This window comes from Eptesicus fuscus, chromosome 11 (assembly GCF_027574615.1).
Source record: "Eptesicus fuscus isolate TK198812 chromosome 11, DD_ASM_mEF_20220401, whole genome shotgun sequence".
NCBI lineage: Eukaryota > Metazoa > Chordata > Mammalia > Chiroptera > Vespertilionidae > Eptesicus > Eptesicus fuscus.
Window position 1 is genome coordinate 39,407,136 of NC_072483.1, and position 20,478 is coordinate 39,427,613.

A 20,478-nucleotide genomic window follows, 5' to 3' on the forward strand; every position below is an offset into this window, starting at 1 on the left:
AGCCAGTCATACTGTTTTCAGTGCACTCAGAGTGTATGAACCCTAACCGCAGGAGAGAAAAGCTATGTGCAAGTGACACCTGGGCTCGTTGATACCACCTACTGCGCATTTTGTTTTTCCGAGGCTCTCCAAAAACCTGACCAAAAACGAAGGTCCTGATGCATAATTGTATGGTGAGATGATGAGTACCAGAAGTCTTCAACTGTGTTTAAATGTCTCATGAAAAAAAAACAAGAGATACTAGAGACTAGCATGGAGTGCTTGGCCTTAGAAGATGGTTCCCATCTGAGTGGTGAGCGAGAAGGTGGCTTCAGCAAACAAAAAGGTGTTAAATCAGAGAGTCTCTAACAGGTTACAGCAGGTGGTGATGGCAGGATAAAGAAAGTTAGCAAGAATGAAGTAGTCTGGAGTCTATCCAGCCAGTGTGGGAAAGCTCCAGGCATGCTAAAAAACGTGAGAGAGTTTTGGCCCCAGACCCAGGGCTATAAAAACAAAGACCCTTAGGAATGTGGTAAAAGAAGGATCCAGAAGAAGAACAAAACCATGGACAGACTGGATGCTATGGAGGATGAGCAGGGCCCAACTATAATCTGAAAAGTTGGAAACATTAGAACAAAGCAGACTCAGCTCTAAACACTGTTCTGGCAAACCAGGAGAAGTGCCTACTAGTGGAAGGAAATGCAGACGTCTGGCCAGCCCCTGCTGGGGTGAGCTCACCCAGAGTGACCACCACTGATTCCTGACTGGACACCAGCTGGTGACGCTGGCCCAATTTCCACCCCAGGTCAACCTCTGAGATAAATTTCCTGGAATGCTGCTAAAGCTGTGTGTGGCCTCCCTTCTTCCTTCCTCTTCAGGTCACTGCGCTGACTAGCTGTGTGAGGTCAGGCCTCCACCCTTCCGATTTCTGGCCCTCCTGCCACTCCTCCCAACGCTCTGCCTCTCTAGAGGTCGACTCTGGTTTCTTCACTTTGGGTAGCTTTCCTCATCTGTACAATGAGTAGCCTGAACCAGATTATCTTAAAGTTCCTTCCAGTTCTAACATTCTATGATTCTTGGATGTTATAAATTCCCAGAATCCTAAAATTTAGAGTTGAAAGGAACTTCAGAAGTCATCTATTCAACCTCCTGCTCAACCTAAGCTAACCCAGCCAGAACTAATAAGCTTTGAAAGTTCTATGTAGTTGTGTTTGGCTGGCTGAATACAGCAATAATCAAAGCTTTAAAACCTTAAAGCATGAAATATATATATATATATATGATTTTTAGAACATCTAAGAAAAAGTTTGAAGGAGCTGAAGCCCACAGAGCAGCATGTTCTATTGCTTAGAAGTCTGTATCTACGCAGCATTCCCAGGCTTTGTGTTTTCACAATATCCAGGGCATATTAAACAAATCACAAGGGATGCCAGAAAACTCTCCAAATACAACTAATTTTCAATTTATTAGTATGTTTGTAAATATATAAGACAGGGTGATGAGATGTCACAACATCAAATAAATCCACAAAAAGAGAATAAAGAGTATAAAGGAGAACGAGTCATATTTCATGATGCATTCAAACAAAACCAGAAAGAATGCCATCTGTTCTAAAAGGGTAAATTTTACTTAGTAAGCTACTTTTCAAAAAAAAATTTTTTATCTCTGATAATAAATAGTCTCTTTCCCTCCTCTAAAGAATTATTTTCTTAACAAAGTCTATGCCGATTATCACACTACAGATCTTGAAGCAATTATTGGATGTATTTAAGAAATGAGCACTTAAAACAATAATAATTACCCATGTGTTTTATTATGAATCACTTAAGAGTGGTAATTTCGTAAATAAATAAGAGATATATACTTAGTTAGGATAATATCGATTCTCCCAAAATTGATGTATGGATTTAATGCCATTCCAATAATAATCCTATCCATTTTTTAATGGAAATTGATAAACTGATTTCAAGATTTACAAAGAAATGCAAAGGACCTAGAATAGTGAAGACTACTTGGAAGAATATACACTTAATTTACTGCTACAAAAATTCAAACCATGTAGTGTTGACACAAAGATACATACAGAACAAAACAAAGAGTCCAGAAAAAGAAAGACCTAACTGTTGTTACCTGATTTATAACAAAGATGACACTGAAATTCAAAGGAGAAAAAGAAAATGTCTTTTCAATAAATGGTGCTGGATCATTAGATATTCATATTGGGGGAGGGGAGGACAAATCATGACTCTATCCACACCAAACACAAAAATTAATTAGAAATGGATTGCAGGCCTAAATGTAAAAGATAAAGAAAATATAAGTCTATTTCTTTCACCAGGTGGGGGAAGTTTTCTGTCATTATTTCTTCAAATAGGTTTTCAGTATCTTGCTCTCTCTCTTCTTCTGGCACCCCCATAATTCGGATGTTGGTACCCTTGAAGTTGTCCCAGAGGCTCCTTACACTATCTTCATATTTTTGGACTCTTTTTTCTTTTTTCTTTTCTGGTTGGGTATTTTTTGCTTCTTTGTATTTCAAATCTTTGACTTGATTCTTGCGATCCTCTAGTCTGCTGTTGGATCTCTGTATATTATTTTTAATTTCAGTCAGTGTATGCTTAATTCCTAGTTGGTCCTTTTTCATATCCTCGAGGTTCTCATTTAATTTATCGGCCTTTTCTAGAAAATTCTTGAAAAACCTTATAACCGTGGTTTTGAACTCTATATCCAGTCATTTGCTTTCCTCCATTTCTTTCATTTGTGACCTGTTTCTTTGTCTCTGCATTTTGGCTGTTTCCTTGAGTTGATAGAATGGCTTTGTGTGCTAGGTGTCCTATAGGGCCCGGTGGCTCAGCCTCCCCAGTTACCTGAGATAGACACTCTTGGTGCACCCCTTTGTAGGCTGTGTGCACAGTCTTGTTGTAGTTAAGCCTTGATTGTTGTTGGTATCACTGGGAGGAATTGACCTCCAGGCCAATTGGCTGTGAGGATCAGCAGAGAACCCCAAACAAAAGGAATCCAAAGAGGACCACACCAAGATACGTCATAATTAAAATGCCAAGAGCAAAAGACAAAGAGAGAATATTAAAAGCAGCAAGAGAAAAACAGTTAGTTACCTACAAGGGAGCACCCATATGATTGTCAGCTGATTTCTCAACAGAAACTATGCAGGCCAGATGGGAGTGGCAAGAAATATTCAAAGTGATGAATAGCAAGAACCTACAACCAAGATTACTCTTCCCAGCAAAGCTATCATTCAGAATTGAAGGTCAGATCAAGAGCTTCACAGATAAGAAAAAGCTATAGGAGTTCATCACCGCCAAACTAGTATTATATGAAATGCTGAAAGGTATTCTTTAAGAAGAGGAAGAAGAAGAAAAAGGTAAAGATAAAATTTATGAACAACAAATACATATCTATCAACAAGTGAATCTAAAAACCAAGTGAATAAAAAATCTGATGAACAGAATAAACTGGTGAATATAATAGAATCAGGGGCATAGAAAGGGAGTAGACTGACAATTCTCAGGGGGAAAGGGGTGTGGGGGTGCGGGAAGAGACTGGACAAAAATCGTACACCTATGGATGAGGACAGTGGGGGGGGGCGGGGGTAAGGGCAGAGGGTGGGGTGGGAACCGGGTGGAGGGGAGCTATGGGGGAAAAAAAGGAACAATTATAATAATCTGAACAATAAAGATTTATTAAAAAGAAAATATAAGGATATATCTTCATGACCTTAAAGGAAGCAAAGCTTTTTTAAAAGATACAAAAAGCAATGGTCATAAAAGATGGGTATACTGTACTTCATTAAAATTAAGAACTTCTATTCATTAAAAGACACTAATCAGACAGTGAAGGGAAAAATTGAAAATAGGAAGAAGATATTCTGATACATGTATCTGATGAAGAATTTGTATCCAGACTATATTTGAAAATCTATAAACCAATAAAAAAATCCAATATAAAAAGTGAACAAAATGTTAAGCTGTAAGTTATGTGAATTATAGTCAATAAAGCTGTTATTTTTAAAAAGTGAGCAAAAAACTTGAAAGACACTTCACAACAGAGAATAGCCATTTGCCCAATAAATTTATGAAAAAAAGCTCAACATCATTAATCATTAGGAAAACACATTATAAGCTAATACCCACCAGAAGGCCTACACTTAAAAGGACTGACAATACCAAGTGTGAGGGACTTGTAGAGTAATTAGATTCCTCATGCTCTGCCTGGTAATATCTACCAAAGCTGAACATACACATATCATACCAGCTCCATAACCTACCTACCAGTTCCTCTATTATGAGTAAGTGCACATGTTGACCAAATGATATGAACACAAATAATTATAGCAATTTTATACATTATAGTCAAAATTTTAAAAAATCCAAATACCCATTAATAGAGAAATAAATTGTGGTCTATTCTGTGATAGAACACTACACAGCATTTAAAGAAAGAACCAACATCTGCTGCACATAACAACAAGGATGAATCAAACCAATAATGATGCACTAAAGAGGCCAGACACAAAAGGAGGTATATTATAGGACTTCCTTTTTATGAGGTACAAGAATAGGTGAAATCAATCTACAAAGCTAAAAGTAAGACTGATGGCTATTTTCAGGGAGTACAAACTGAGATGGGGTATGAGGGTGTTTTCTGGTTGTGGGAAATGTTATAGAATGACCTGGATGGCCATTATATGAGTACTAGAGGCCCGATGCACGAAGATTCGTGCAAGAATGGGCCTTCCTTCCCCTGGCTGCCAGCACTGCCTTCGCTCTGGCCCAGAGCTGCCTTTCTGCCTTCCCACGCTGCCCAGAGGCCCGGAGCGGCCCGCCCCACCCCCGGCTGCTCGGCGCCTGCATATGCAAATTAAGCCACCATCTTTGTTGGGTTAATTTGCATATTCACTCCTGATTGGCTGGTGGGTGTCGCGAAGGTACGGTCCATTTGCATCTTACTCTTTTATTAGTGTAGATACCCACTTATTTAAAATGTGTGCACTATACTGTGTGTTCCACCTCAATAAAAATTTTAAACAAAGAAACAAGTCAATAAAAATATTCCATTGTGCTCCATGATGGCACAAATCAGGTCTTATTTACATATTCGCACTTTCCAGGGCCTAATACAATGCCTGCTCAGTTTGTTGAATTTAATTAAACTGGCCAGGTAGTTCCAACTACATGACCTTAACTAGATGATTTTAGTATAATGTCTGAGTTATCAATAGTAGAACTATAGCTGTGGGCTTGCTTCCTGTAGACTCCTTTTAAATTCCCAACCTATTCATATTTTAAGTATCTGGCTTATCCCCACCCCCACCCCCCACCCGCCAAAAAAAAAAGGGAGATAGGATCATTTGCATATTGAAAAGCAACCCTATTTGCAGGGTTTAAACAAGATTTAAATAAAAAAGGCAAAGGAAAAAGAAACAAAGAAAGGTACTGCAGTGGCGCCCTAGAAAGCAGATGTTCATTAGGGCCCAGACACAGATTACTATCACAATGTACTTATCTGAACAAGCTCTCCTCAGACCACACAGTCAAATCAAATTTTGAAGGCTCAAAGGATGTGCACTGAAGAACATCCTGTCCTGCTGAAACATGAATCTGAATTTTGTGGTAGAGACAGAGGGGTAGAAAAGAACACTGGATAATAACCCACTATCATTTTAAATCCTGCTTTTATATCAAGTTATAATCTATTCTTTAAAAAACAATCAACATTTAATATTTCTGCTATTAAAATTTAAATCTAAGGAACATTACCAAGAAACATTTTTTTAGTCTTTTACAAATTAAAAACACACAATACTTTTGTGATTATTTTTAGATAAAAAATAGTTTTGTGAAATATTCAAGAAACAGAAAAAGTGGTTATGAATACTGGTAAAGTATGGGTGAAGAAAAAATGGAAATGTCTTACCATTTCACTATGCCCTAGTTACATTCCAATCTCATTAGATACATACATTTATCATCAAAATACTTTCTATTATGCTAATTATGTTCTCTTTTATTCAAAGTATTACATCATGTCTGCGCTTCTTTAACACACTTGTACATTAACCAATAACATTTTTATTTAAAATTTCCACATAAAATTGGATAAGGAATCAGGAAGAAAATCAAATTCAAAGAGGCAATTGTTGTTAGGAAATTCTTAATCATAAACTGTAGCATTAAGAGGTAGTAAAGAGTTCTTTAGCAAAGTAAGTCAGGCACACGTGGCCCCTAATTCAGGCTAATGCAGAATGAGCAGCTTATATGTGACAATTACCCTGGCAGATCCATCCCGGGCACCTACACCTGTGGATGTAAGCCCAGAGTGGCACTAGTCTTAGTGTGCAGGAAGAGTACTTGAGAGTATGAGTTGGGGAGAAGGGAGAAGAAGGAAGGAGTGAGGGGAGAAGAGGAAAAGGGAGAGAGGAAACACTTCGCAGGCTCTTAGATATGAAATATAGGAAATGAATTTCAAGTTCTAAATAACTGACAAGTGAACTTTTTGGAATCAAACCTGTTGGAAACACAACTCACTTGTAAAATAAGGTATGCCCAATCCTTAAACAAGTCATATAGAGCCCCAGAAAAATGCCATCTGTCCAGCTTTAGGATTTTTGCTCTAACACTTTCTCTGGCAGCCAAATCTTTCTGTGTTGTTGTTTAATAAAAGTATGCAAGTGATCAAGTGGAATGAAAGCTACAAAGAGACTGAGATTAGGAACCTTTTTCTTAAGACTTCCATTTTTAAAACAATGAAATTAATCAAAGCTGTGCTTTGGGAGACAGGGGTGGGGTGGGGGTGGGGGGAGCACGGGTGGTGCAGAGAGGCTCTTGGGGAGTATTTCAGTTAATGACCTGAAAATAAAAACTGGTAATTTTTTCTTTTTATAAATGTTTGCATTAGTCAAAAGCCTGTTGGTGATAAATCCAAATTGCTGTTGAGAAGACAAAGGAAGATTTACTTTTTCTTATAAACAAATATTTTATCTGAGACTTTATTTTATAAACTATGAAAATATTTCCTTGTTATTCTATAGGTAAAAAAGGGTTTAGAGGTTCTCCAGTAGTAGAAACACACTTCCAATTGCAACTCTCAAAATCACCATGTTTAAAAAGTGTTAAATATGGTTTTGCTCAGTGGATAGAGTGTTGGCCTGTGGACCAAACGGTCCCGGGATGGAATTCCGATCAAGGGCCAGTACCTTGGTTGTAGGCTCCTCCCCGGCCTGGGTCCTGGTCAGAGTACGTGCAGGAGGCAACCAATCGATGTGTTTCTCTCACATTGATGTTTCTCTCTGTCTCTCCCTCTCTCTTCCACTCTCTCTAAAAGATCAATGAAAAATATCCTCAAGTGAAGATTAATAAAAATATAAAAATAAGAACATAAAAATGTATTAAACAGGGAAAATAGTATAGTGTCATTTGAAGAGTTAAAGATAAATGTAAATTTAATCTAAAATTCATTTTGGCAACTTTGGTTTGCCCTAAGACTCTCAAGTTAATAGCACAATATTCCATGATATATCCAATTCTCCCATTCTAATGGTTACATTTTTAATTTATAAAATAAAACTGGTATCATGTAAAATGGGCCCACACCCTTGCAGAGCTGGAATATGATGCATTTTTCCTTCAATATCAGTAAAAAATATTTTTGAGACCTCTGAAATGATCTAATTTTATTACACAAAACCTTTCCCTGAACCCACTCTACTTGGGACCCGGCAGCCCAATAGCATGTGTTCAATGAGCAGCCAGAGGGACTTGTTCCATGTCCCACACTGAGGCCTGACAGAGGACAGCATGACTCCTGAAGGACTGCGTTCCACTTGCAGAGGGGAATAGCTCAGTTTAAAAGAATTAAAGCTAGATGATGACCAAATAAAGAGAATGAACAGCTACTAGTATGTCCACGAAAGATGAGGAATAATAAAAAATCTGTTATTTTCTAATGAAACCCCAGCTCACATTAGACACATTATCAATGTGTAGTTTGCAGGCATACAGTGATCAAATCAACAACATAACAAAACTCCAAACTTAATTTTTTCCCCTTTGCCATAAACAAGGCTAACAAATTAAGAGAAAAAAAAACATCATTTCAAAATGGTTTAAAAAAAACAAAAGTAACATTTCTGGATAACCATTATGTCATCATTTAAGATTATATTCTCAGACTGTCACAACCCTAATAAGTTGGCCTATGCACATTTATAGCCATAAAACAGGAAAAATAGCCCTGGCTGGTTTGGCTCAGTGGATAGAGCATCGGCCTGCAGACTGAAGGGTCCCCTATTAGACTGCAGTCAGGGGCACATGCCCGGGTTGCAGGCTCCATCCCCAATAGTGGGTGTGCAGGAGGCAGCCAATCAATGATTCTCTCCCATCATTGTTGTTTCCATCTCTCCCTCTCCCTTCCTCTCTGAAATCAATAAAGATATATTAAATTTAGAAAATGGAAAAATAATAATGTAAAATAAGGTAATTAAGTATGAAAATCTGAGGGGAAGAAGTTAACATAAAGTACTAAAAACGTTAACTCTTTAAAATTCTAAATACTCATAAAGAGGATAATGAAGCAGAATAAATACAAAACAATGCTGATTATCAATTCAAAAAATTTTCATTCACTAATCTAAAGCACAACCTCTTTCTAAAAGTCACAGGTTTATTGTAGCTTTAATTAGCACTTTACTTTTTTCTCACAAAATGCATGCCACTGTTTTTAATCCCACATATAAATCTCAGTGTCTTCTCTGTCGCTAAGACCCTTGGGTGAACTATTTTGTAAATATTCTTGGCTTATTTCTGACCATGTCTATTCTGTCTTCCCTAGCAGATGGTGAGATGCTGGAGAGCAGGGGCCAAATACTATACTCCCTCACCTTTCCCAGCGGCAAGTGCAGAGAATTGTGCTCCGGGGTCACTCAGGAAATATGATCGATTGGTATTTTAGCTCTTCATGAACCTCCGCCATTTTCCAACAAGCTACCAGCTTACAACTTAACCTAATTCCAGAATACAAATGTTACAGCCAATGTCGGAAATCACCCACCGGACATCGAGTTCTGTGCTTACAGTACCAGATATATAAGCAAGTTAACTGTTCATATTAGCCTCTAAGCTCTCTTTTAGAATCTAGGTTTCATATTCATCCTCCAGAAGACTGTTCTCCATCCTCTAAAATGGCAAATGCACTCATTTAAGAATTAGCCAAAAGACAATGTATGGAGAAGGACAATGTTCAGTTTTATACATTTTCTCCCCTAGGAGGTCTAGGATGTTTATCTTCACCCTTTCCTTTTTGTCTCTCTTTTTCTCGTCATCTGTGACACACTTATTTTCCAGTGCTTGTCTGAAAAATTAAAATATTCATATAATTATGTTAAGGAGTCTAGATGCACCAAGGAAAAATAAGGAATTTGGTTATGGGAGACATGTTCAGTTTGTTCTTGGCTTAGCTGTCATCAGGGAGAAAGGGAAACCTTTACACTTTTCCCCTCACGTCGAACTGAGTAAGAAATGTTTAGTTTTGTTATCGAATTTGTGTATGCGCTCAAATTTGTGTGTGCTCACACATGGCTTCTAAGACATTTTGCTGTGTGTCATCTGACCAAACTAGTGGTAAACATCTGTTATCATCCAAGTGCTGCGTCTTAGGAGGCACAGCCGACTGCCACCAGGTTTTATTACTTATTCACAAGCAGAAGCCAGAACATTTAAACTCATTCCACATGAAATCCCCAAGCCCAAAGTTCAATCTTGAATACTATGTGGATTGATTTTTTTTTTAATGTTTTCCTTTTTTTGTTAATCCTCACCTGAGGATATTCCTCCCACTGATTTTGAGAGAGAATGGAATGGATGGGGTCAAGACTGAGAAACATAGATGTGTGAGAGACAATGTGTGAGAGACACATCAATTGGTTGCCTCTCACAAGGGCCCTATCAGGGCGGGGATAGAACCTGCAACCCAGGTACATGCCCTTGACCTTGTGGTCTGTGGGAGGACACTCTAGCCACTGAGAGATACTGGCCTGGGCTATATGGTTTGATTTTATGCCAAATATTATGACACTGCATTTAAATCCCTGGCATATCACACTACATTTTCTTTAAAATAGGCTATGTTACACTGAATAAAAGAGCACCTTACATGTTCCCACTAGTCCTATATTAAAAAGCTAGAAGGCTGAATGTCACATTTAGGGTTATGCAACTCAGTAACTGAGAGATAACTATAATTCTGAACACCACAAGGACAGTTTATATTTTCATTATTATCCATTAAATGAATAAATGTTTGTTTTGTTTTGTTTTGACCAAGTCTGAAATACCCTGGAAAAAAGGGGGCTTTTCTTGAAAATTAATCAGGAAAAAGTTTGGATTGTGTTGGTTGGGGCCAGTGAGAGAAGGCAAAGACAGGCTGTCACCAATTCATCACATATAGCATTTCCCACCCTCAATATAACACTATGAGATTTTTCTCTGACACCTTACTTTTTAATAAAGATTGAATAAAAAGGCACTTTTGATTCCATAAATGAAGCATTGACCAATTGATTTGTGATTCATTTTAGGGATCTTACTCGAGTCATAAAACATTTGAAAGTTTTATTATAGGAACAAAATAAAACACAAATCTAACTATATTGAGATTTCATTAAAAAATTAGGTTGGATTTATTATACTTGTAGATTTTGGACTATGATTATTTTGCTAGTCTAGAAAAATTTTGCAGGTACTTACACTGAATAATAATAGTTACTAACAAGCATTTATTTAGCACCTACTGTTCTGTGAATGAAGCAAGCAACTAGGGAGGTGTTGATACCCTTTGAAGAGAGACTAACAAAGGAATTGCAAGACCATGCTTGGGAAAAATAAACTTTTGTGAACTGAGCATCCAATATCAAACAAACTAGACAAGAAATTTTTCATCTTTAAGAAGAATGAACGATATTTAAGTGTCCATGTCATTTTCACTAAGCCCTTATCCTTTTACTCTAGATCTTCCTCACAAGATTTTTAGTCATTAAGCAGATATAGAGAGGGGGAAATTTTTTTCTTTCCTGGCAACTCCCTCCTGAGTCAAAGGAAAAGAAAAAAAAAAATCCCTTTGTCTTTAGTTAGACCCATAACTTAAAATTTCTGTACTCATTAAGTATGCTGGGGTAATTTTACAGTTACAATAAACCAGTAAGCAAAATACAAAGTCTGAGCAATAAATCAGTAAAGTTTTAATTTTTTTTTCTTAAAAGTGTAATACATGGAAATTGCCCATATCTGAATTTAAATTCAAAGCCAAGATTGCCAAATATGTAAGGTATATTTAGTTATACTGGTACTAAATGACTGAATACTTTCTTACTTCTCTTCACTTATCTTTTCCTGTTCCCTTCTAGTAGCTTAAAATTTGGCTCCCAAAATATAAAGAAATGATATGCATTATGGGAAATTCAAAAGTAATAGCTATCCAAGGGGAAGGGTGCTATAATACTGCATTATAATTTTAACATTTCCATGACCTTGATTCTCCCAACACCACTTCCAGATAGCCACAATGCCCCACTCACCTAAGGAAATAAGGTGTATTCATTGTGTAAAATATGACATTACTGTATTGATACATTTAAGCAAACTTTATTCACCTCAGAAATGTGGTTACTTCTTAAGACACAAAGCCCTCCAAGTCTTAAGATCCTACTTCTCTACCTCCAACCCACCTTAAAACGCTCCGTAGTTCTATGTATCAAATTATGACCCCAAATTTCTGGAGAAACAAATTGATACAATATTCATTTGGCTACAAGTAAGTAGAAGTTAAGGAATTCAGCAAAATGTGAATGCACCCTGAAATTCAACTCACATGAACTGTTTTGTTCTAGTAGCCTTCATTAATAGAATCCTAAATTATATTACTTATTATTTTCCAGATTTTGAATCTCAGTTCAGGTATGTTCTTTGGCATACACTTACACCAAATGGCTCTAAAACAAACTTATGTTTTAGAAACAAACATTTCTTTAGCATAGAAAAACAATACTGCTGTATACATAAAACTTAAAAACCAAGCTTTCATTATAATATATTTTATAGAAACATTTTGATAACTATAAATAAAGATCACAAAATTTGTCAAATTGCTTTTAGCTAGCACAAAAAGTAGGTACATGAAATAAATAACATTTTGTACTTCCCTTTCTTCAAAAGACAGAATAAGTGCTTCAATTCCCATAAATATTTGCATGCATTCAATGGCAATAAGGTAAGTTGTAATATATTTGAAATAAGTAGACCATGATTGAAGGGTTGCTTTTTACCATAAGTGAAATTAATACATCCATTGTATAAAAATGTTTAATACACATCTTTAGAAAAATACACTGAATTATCTGTGTAGCTTCAAAGTGGATACCAAATTTAATTTTTCATAACCTAGCATATGTCATTTAATATAATTCAGAAAATCCTTTAGAACAAGATGTGCTTATATAGGAAGGTATATCAAACTGCATCTTAGAATGAGTCTGTCAGGTGACAAAGAGCACCTGCTGTGATAAGACCATCCTGACAGAGAGGCAAAAAACACAACAAGCGTGTAAAATCAGGTTACTTGAAATCTATGTTGCTCTACACTAAGGAATGATGAAAATTTCACAATCTCATTTCCACCCATATCCTGCACTTCCAAAGCCTCCTCAAATGTACTTTATGTTTAATGCAGCCATGTTATTTTCCAATGATTTCCTCTTTCTGTCAAAGAGCGAAATATACCAATATGGTCACACACTGTCATACAGCTCCATATATTTTTGTTGTTGTTGCTAATAAAATGTACAAAGTAACCAATAGGTTTTTTTACGGGGAAAAATTACTAAATAAGTTTTCCAAAATAGACTCCGATTGAATGATTAACACAAGAAAAATAATTTGACAATGTGAACTTTTAAAAGGATAACAAAACTCATTTTCAAGGGCCATGTTAATTGGTATCTATTTCTTCTGATGAAAAGAAATCCCATCTGTTTGTTCTTCCTCAGTTTAAAACAATCACAGCCATCTCTTGATCAATGTTTATGGCAGATACCACTGTGTAAATGACCATGCCATTCCTCAGTTTTTGATAGAGCTTCCAACCAGAAGTTTCAAAACAACTCTGACTAGTAAACATATCACTGTACTGTAAACAGTGATGTTTTCTATCCCATACTTCAGGAAGGTCAAAACGCACACACAGGCAAGGATCATCACTATAGACAACAGATTCCAAGTGAGTTTATTAACTCTTTAGGTAGATTAGGCAACACTTGTTTTAAAACTAAAGATCAAAAGAAGTCTCTCTCTCTCTTTTTTTTTTTAAATGATTTGTACTACCATGTTACCAGCAGATATGTAAGGGAGAAAAAAGAGGACTATGTGTCCCGAAATGTGATTATCTAAAATCTGCAACTAGTCACTTTACATTTTAGGAGATGCCTCTTTCTGAAATAATCAAGATACTTTACAATAGGGAATTTACATTTAATTATCAAATTTTAATACCATTTATATAGGTCAAGTGAGTATATATGTCCTTCCCCGGAAACAAAGAGATTCAGAGTAAATAGGATTTCAGATTTCATAGTAGCAACCGCAAGATATGTTTTGAGAATGTCATTTACTGTAACACAAATCAATATTAAATGCTTTATGCAGGAAGCACACTTTCAGAAAATGGGCCCTAAAGCTTTCTGGGATCCGACCCTAATTACCAGAGCAGGCTCTTGCCGTTTGCCTCTCTCTTCAATTATTTACGGGGCAAAAAGAGCCAAATGGTATTGCATTAGCTATATTAAATGCTACGCACTTGGTTTCTAACTTACTAATGGTACATAAAAATTACTAAGGTGAATGTGCCTGTAGGAACAGGCCTTTTTTCTTTACCTGAGTGTACATATTTATTATTCATATAGTTAAGTGTTGACTGGGCTGCTCTTTAGCCACCCAATGCTGCATAATTTAAACAAGTGCATCAAGCATATATGCTATCTAAAAGGTAGTGCATTGATTACACCTCAAAATTTCTTTGCACAACTCATATTTACAATGTAGCTCACACACACAAAAAAAACACATGCATCTCCCTCCGGCCCCTGAAAACAAATTTATGGGGACCACACAGAAATGAATAATGGCTATCCTTGCTGCTACCATCTCGCTGCTTTCTGGTGACCCAAAGTAAAGTAAGAATGGGGCGGGGGTGTGTGCTGGGAATGAAGCCCTTGAGGGCTAGGAAATGCCGGGTCTCTGTGCTGACAAGTGTCCTTTTGGACAAATACTGTTGTAAGTGCACAACGTGGACCACCCGCACTGTAAGAAAGAAAAGCTTATCGAGGTTGAATCAGAGCTTCTTTGCACCAGGCCAGAAATGCCCTCTGCCGCAAGCAGGTCGTGATTACAACCTCCCAAAGAAAGTTCAGACACTGCATCCACATTCGATTCTTTTGTGATCTAGAGGGCTCCTGGAGTCCTGACAGGAGATGCTAATTGCTGTAGAAGGCTGGTGCATCCAACGTCCACCTTCCCAAACTGTGGGAGAAGCTTCCAAAGCAGTGAAATCCTCACTCCTCATGGATGGATATATATATATATATATATATAAAATGAGGTCAGAGGGCATCCAATTATTGTAAAATTAAGGTAGGCTCATTAACCAAGTACCCAGGGTCCCTAGAAAGCCAGTGGCAATTTGCAGGGCTACACGTCATCAGCTGGGTTACCTAAGAATATGCCAAGGCCACTTTGGAGAAAGCACCGTTGGAAATCGATCTGTGGGAAACACACAAGGTAGTATTTTTCTAAACTAAATACAAAGTCACTTCTTCCTCTGCCCTGAAATCCGCCCATTGTCCCTCCTAAGCAAAAGCTACAGGGAAGATTAAAAGGGACATCAATGAACGCTGTGTGGACTTTGGCCACTTTCCTACCCAAAACACCAGCGTAAAAGTGGAAATCAGTAACCAGGTGAAGTGCCACACCGCACAAAGATCAAGGCGAGGGGCGGCGCTCAGGGCCGGAGACGGGAGGTAAACGTCCCGTCCCCCCGGCTCCAGCCCCAGAAATCGCTCGCGCGCGCGGGAGACGAAGGGGCGTCTCCGGGAAGCGGGGGGCTCCGAGGCACTCCAAGGGAAGCCAAGAGTTACTACTGGTCGCAGGGCGGGGCCGAGGAGAGGGGGTCGAAAAGCCGCACAGCCAGCGGGTCCCACCAGCGCAGCAGCCAAGCTCGGCGAGAGGCTCGGCAAGGGGCTCGGCTAGGGGCGCCGCTCGGCCCCGCGACCCTCCCTCCTCCGGGGCCAGGAAGGAGCGGGCGGCTCTTTCCTGTCTAGTCTCTCCCCCCGCGGCTTTCTGTAACTCGATCCCGCACTCCGCTCCCCCGGCAGCCGCCGCCCAGCGCGCCGCCCGGCTCTGCCCAGGCCGGCGCTATAGTTAGCAACCTTCCATCAACTCCGCCGCCGGCGGGGTCGAGCGCGCGCCCCTCCCGGGCCCGAGCCGCGCGCCCCCGGGTCCCCCACCCCAGCGCTCCTTTACCTTCGCTTGAAGATACTGGGGGTAGTAGTAGGTGGCGTACTGAGGGTACATCTGCTGTTTCCACACTTTGCCCATGAAGCTGGAAGGGAGCCTGCCGTGCAGGGTCGCGGGCACTTTGGGGTTTCCAAGTCTCGATCTCTCCTGCCTCTCCCTTTCCGGCGGCGGCGGCGGCGGCGGCGGCGGCGGCTGCCGCTGCTCCACCTCCCAGCCCGGACGAGAGGTCCTCCTCCTTCTCCTCTCCTCCTCCTCCTCTTTCTCTTCCTCCTCCTCCCAGGTAGAAAGACACTGCAGGACGCAGAGGGCACCCCGGGCCGGGCGCTCCCAAGGAGTTGCCTCCGGGAGCCCGACTGCTCCGGCACTGCCAAGGGCTGGCGCGCTGGCCGCTCGGCTCGGGCGAGCAGGCTGAGCGGGGCTGGGAGGTGATCAATACAAGTGGAAAGTGCGGCGGAGGTGGCTGCGATCGGTGCCAGGCGGCATCTGGGGTGGGTGCGCCCGATTAGGAGAGGGGAGAGGGGCTGGCGTGCGGAGGCCGTGGGGGAAGGGCGGGCGGGGGCGGGGCTTGGGCGCCTGGAAGCCGGGACCCGCAGGAGGTGAGGGCTGAGTTTAAACCCCTCCTCACCTCCCAGACCCTCCCAGACTCGGCGATTGGGCGCGCAGAAACCCCGGGAGCCCAGATTTGCTTTGTGTCGGGGTGGAGGTGGAATTGGGGGACCCTGCTTAAGAACTGTGGAGTGGACACCTCGTTTGCTCTCACGAGTTTTTAGCTTCGTCAGGGGGAGGGGAGGCAAGAGGAAAGAGGAGGAAATCTGATTTATCTCTCACTTCCCTCCGCCCAGTGATTTCTTTTATTTTCACAAGGGAAGGAAAAATGATTTAGTGCCCAACCACAAGGCTGGAGTCGGGACACCTGGGTTCTGTTCACCCCTTCCCCCCCCCCCCCCGCGCCCCAGGCCACAACACTGCTTTTCTAGGTGACCTTGGGAAGGTTAGTGTCCTTCGGTTTGGTTTTCCCAGATGTGAGAGGTGAAATTATGCCCTCTGCACAAGGGGAGGCAAAGCTTGGAGACACACGCGCGCACGCGCGCGCGCGCGCGCGCACACACACACACACACACACACACACATACACACGCACTCACAACAAATAGACGGATCCTTCTAAAGGGGAGATACCGCTAAGAGGCAGAATGTTATTATTAGAGGACACAATATAGACATCAGCTTTTCTCTGCCTCTTTCTAATACTGCCAGTCTGTCAACTCCCACTCAGGAGCCAGGAAACTCCCTGAGTTTGGAATATTTTAAGGCCATTTTGAAAGTCACACTGGCATATTGTTGCAGTGTGTTTCAGTGACATACAAAATCAATCTCTCTCTCTCTGCCTCTCTCCATCTCCTGGTTGTCACAGCTCTAGACAGCCCCAGACAGCATTGGCTCAGTTCACTACCTAGCTGGATATAATTTAATGGAGTTAATTGGTCCCTGAAGCTGCCTGTAGAAGACTTTTTATATTCTAGCTTAAAAAGAGGTAATACCAAAATGTACAAATAGGATAAGCAAGAAAGACTCCAAATTGGCGTTCTTGCACATCTAAGAAGGAGAAATAAAAAATTCATTTGTTGTTAAATAGAGCTTGATTGCTTTGTTTGGTCGTTTTGGTTTTCCTGAGAGTCTGTTTCCTTAACAGCACGAAGGTAAACCAGAGTTAAATGGAATGCATGATTTTGCTAAACAGTGACAGTTTTATATGATTACATTTCAAAACAGGTTTACTTTAAAACAATGAAACAGTGAACTGAAACCTTTGTAATCTTTATATGATTTAGACACATTTCTAGGTTATACATTTTGACAAGACAAAATAAATCTGAGTTCATCTGAGAACATTTTGGATATTCCAGGAGGCAAATCATGTTATCTTAAATAATACTACTACTAATAATAATAATAATAGTAATAATAATTAATTTATGTGAAATCCTATAGGGACACTAGTATTTACTGAGCTTCTGTAACATTGTGGGCACTGTTGAGGTTCATGTTAATCTGAAGGTTGCAGTAGTTAGCTGTACAACTTTGAGCACTTAAAATAGTTCTCTATATTGTTTCATTGTGGAACCCTTTAATGTGTTTGAGCAGGGAACTGGTATGAACTAACCCGTGCACAGACTAGGAAGGATGATTTGGAGAAATGACTGAGGAAGGGAACAAGTTAAGAACAATCTCAGAAGTTCTAGGCTTGAGGTGATAAGGGAAATTACCAAACTTAGACTGTTCTACTTTGTTCTGGCTGATGAAATTCAGCCTGTTTTAGAGAGCTCAGAAGCACACCCACAATTACGTAGACACTTGATTTATGACTGAGTTGGTATTACAGAGCAGTGGAGAAAGAATGAGCTTTTCAATAAAAGATTCTGGGTCAATTGGCTATTCATATGGAAAAAATGAAACTGGAGCCTTTCCTCACAAAAGGGGAAGAAAAAAGTCCAAGTGAATGAAAGACCTAGATGTAAAAAACAGAACTATAAAGTTGTTAGGAAAACATATAGGGAAATACCTTTGTAGCCTTGAGGTAGGAAAAGATTTCTTTAATAAGGTGACCAAGAGTGCAAGATGGATCAATTTGACTGTATTAAAATTCAGAACACTGATTCATCAAAGGACTCCATCAAGAAAATGAAAAGGCAGGCCACAAAATAGTTATTTGTAATCTATATAACTGCCAAAGCTTAATGTGCACAATATATAAAGGACTCCTTGAAATCAGTAAGGAAAAGAAAAACAACTTGTTAGAATATGAGCAAGAGCATGAACCTGTGCATTTCACAGAGGAGGAAGCACCAGTGTCCCTATAACATGAAAAGATGCTTACACTCGGTATTAAAGGAAATGCAAACCAAAAATGATAAGATTCCATTTCTCTCTCAGCAGACTGGCAACAATTATGCACTTTGAAAATATTAAGAGTAGGTGAAGATGTAAAAAGGGGGGAAATCTTAAAAATACTGCTTACTGGTTAAAGTAAATTGGTACAACCACCACTTGAAAAAACCAATTTGGCTTTACCCAAGTTCATTTGCATGTGTGCCATGACACAGTAATTCCACTTGCAGGTACTAGTATATACCTCAAAGAATTTCTTCTATATGTGCACCATGAGAAATATACAGGATTGTTCATAATATACTAAAAATAACTCAAATGTCTATCAGCTATAGAATGGATAAAAAGGCTGTGGGATGTGCATACAGTAGAACACTTGCAGTGGTGAAAATAAATATACAGCTAAAACCGTCAAAATGGATTGTTTCAAAATTGATGTTGAAGATGCAAGTCAACATAAAACATGATTCCATTTGTGTAAAGTTGTGTAAGAAGAGGTAGTAAAAGAAACTATAAAGAAAAATAAGGGGATTATAACACAAAATTCAGAATAGAAGTTATCTCTGAGGAAGAAGAAGGGACAGGTGTTCAGGGAGAGAACATAGAGGACGGATTAGGGATGGTAATGCTTCCTGGTTTGCACTGGGTTGTGGATCTGTAGAAACATATTTCAGTATTTTCCTTTAAGTGATTCATAGACTCTTTTGTATGTTGCTGTATTTTGTACTAACACATTTTAAAAACAAAACTCAGTTTTTCATTTTAATCACGATCATTTTCAAACAAATACAAAAGTAGAGAGAAGAAAATAATGACTGCTCTGTTCTTAACATCCAACTTCAACATTTATTAGCATACTAGAGGCCCAGCGCGCGATTGAAATCGCAGGAGGAGGCACCCTGCGGGGGGGCCGGGACCCTCGCCTGACTCGCAGCGTCCCCTGGCCCCTTACGTGTGTCCGCTCCAGGGCCGCCCGAGCTGCCGTGCCGGCTCGGGCAGGCCCCCTGCCTCTGTCTCTATCTCCGCTCCAGGCCTCACCTGCACGCTCAACCTCCTCCTATCTGGTTGTGACCCATTACAGAGTCCCAGCCTAATTTGCATATTACCTCTCTCTCTCTCTCTCTCTCTCTCTCTCTCTCTCTCTCTCTATATATATATATATATATATATATATATATATAAATATATATATATATATATATATATATATATATATATATATACACACACACACACACACACACACACACACACACACACACATACATTGTCATTTGTATTTCACACACACATTTTTTATTTTTCTGGAGTGTTTTGAACCAAATCCTAAACATAGAATCATTTCACTTGCAACAATTTTAAAAGTTCTCATTTGTTAGAGGTAGCTATTAAAAGACAAAATATCATAATCATATCTAACAAAATTGACAATAATTTGTTAAGATCAACTAATATCCAGTTCTTGTTCATTTTTCTCCAATTATCTGAAAATCACTTTTCTGTAGTTCATTTGTTTAAATCAGGATGAAACCATGTCCACATATTAAATTTGGTTGATATATCCCTTAAGTCTCATTTAGTATATAAAAGTTCACCCGCATACACACACACTCACTTTTTTTTTTAAATATATTTTATTGATTTTTTACAGGGAGGAAAGGAGAGGGATAGAGAGTTAGAAACATCGATGAGAGGAAACATTGATCAGCTGCCTCCTGCACACCCCCTACTGGGGATGTGCCCGCAACCAAGGTACATGCCCTTGACCGGAATTGAACCTGGGACTCTTCAGTCTGCAGGCTGACACTCTGTCCACTGAGCCAAACTGGTTAGGGCACACACTCGCTTTTTAACTTGCTATTTATCTGTTAAAGAAATTGGGTCACTTGTGCTATAGAATTTCCCACATGGCTGACTGCAACCTTGTGGTGTCATTTAAAGTGATGGTTAGGTCCAGAGGTTTAATTACATGTGACTTCTTTTTTTTTTTTTTTTTTTTTTTTTTGGCAAAAAGTACTTCATAGGCCTAGCCAGTTTG

At 39.5% G+C, this 20,478-nt stretch overlaps 1 protein-coding gene across 8 annotated transcripts in view; it reads right to left on the reverse strand.

The window, feature by feature from the left end:
* Positions 1–15,788, reverse strand: part of RBMS1 (RNA binding motif single stranded interacting protein 1) — a 220,626-nt gene extending 204,838 nt beyond the window's left edge. For 4 of the 8 annotated variants that reach the window (XM_054722990.1, XM_008138642.3, XM_028141125.2 and 1 more), the window contains exon 1: positions 15,558–15,781. In XM_054722990.1, the coding sequence (XP_054578965.1) occupies positions 15,558–15,632 (75 nt within the window). In that variant the 5' untranslated portion in view covers positions 15,633–15,781. Of the gene's footprint in view, positions 1–15,557 lie in introns of all 8 variants that reach the window. The other 4 variants (XM_028141130.2, XM_008138643.3, XM_008138644.3 and 1 more) reach the window with 4 other exon arrangements.
* Between the last annotated feature and the right edge of the window lie 4,690 nt (positions 15,789–20,478).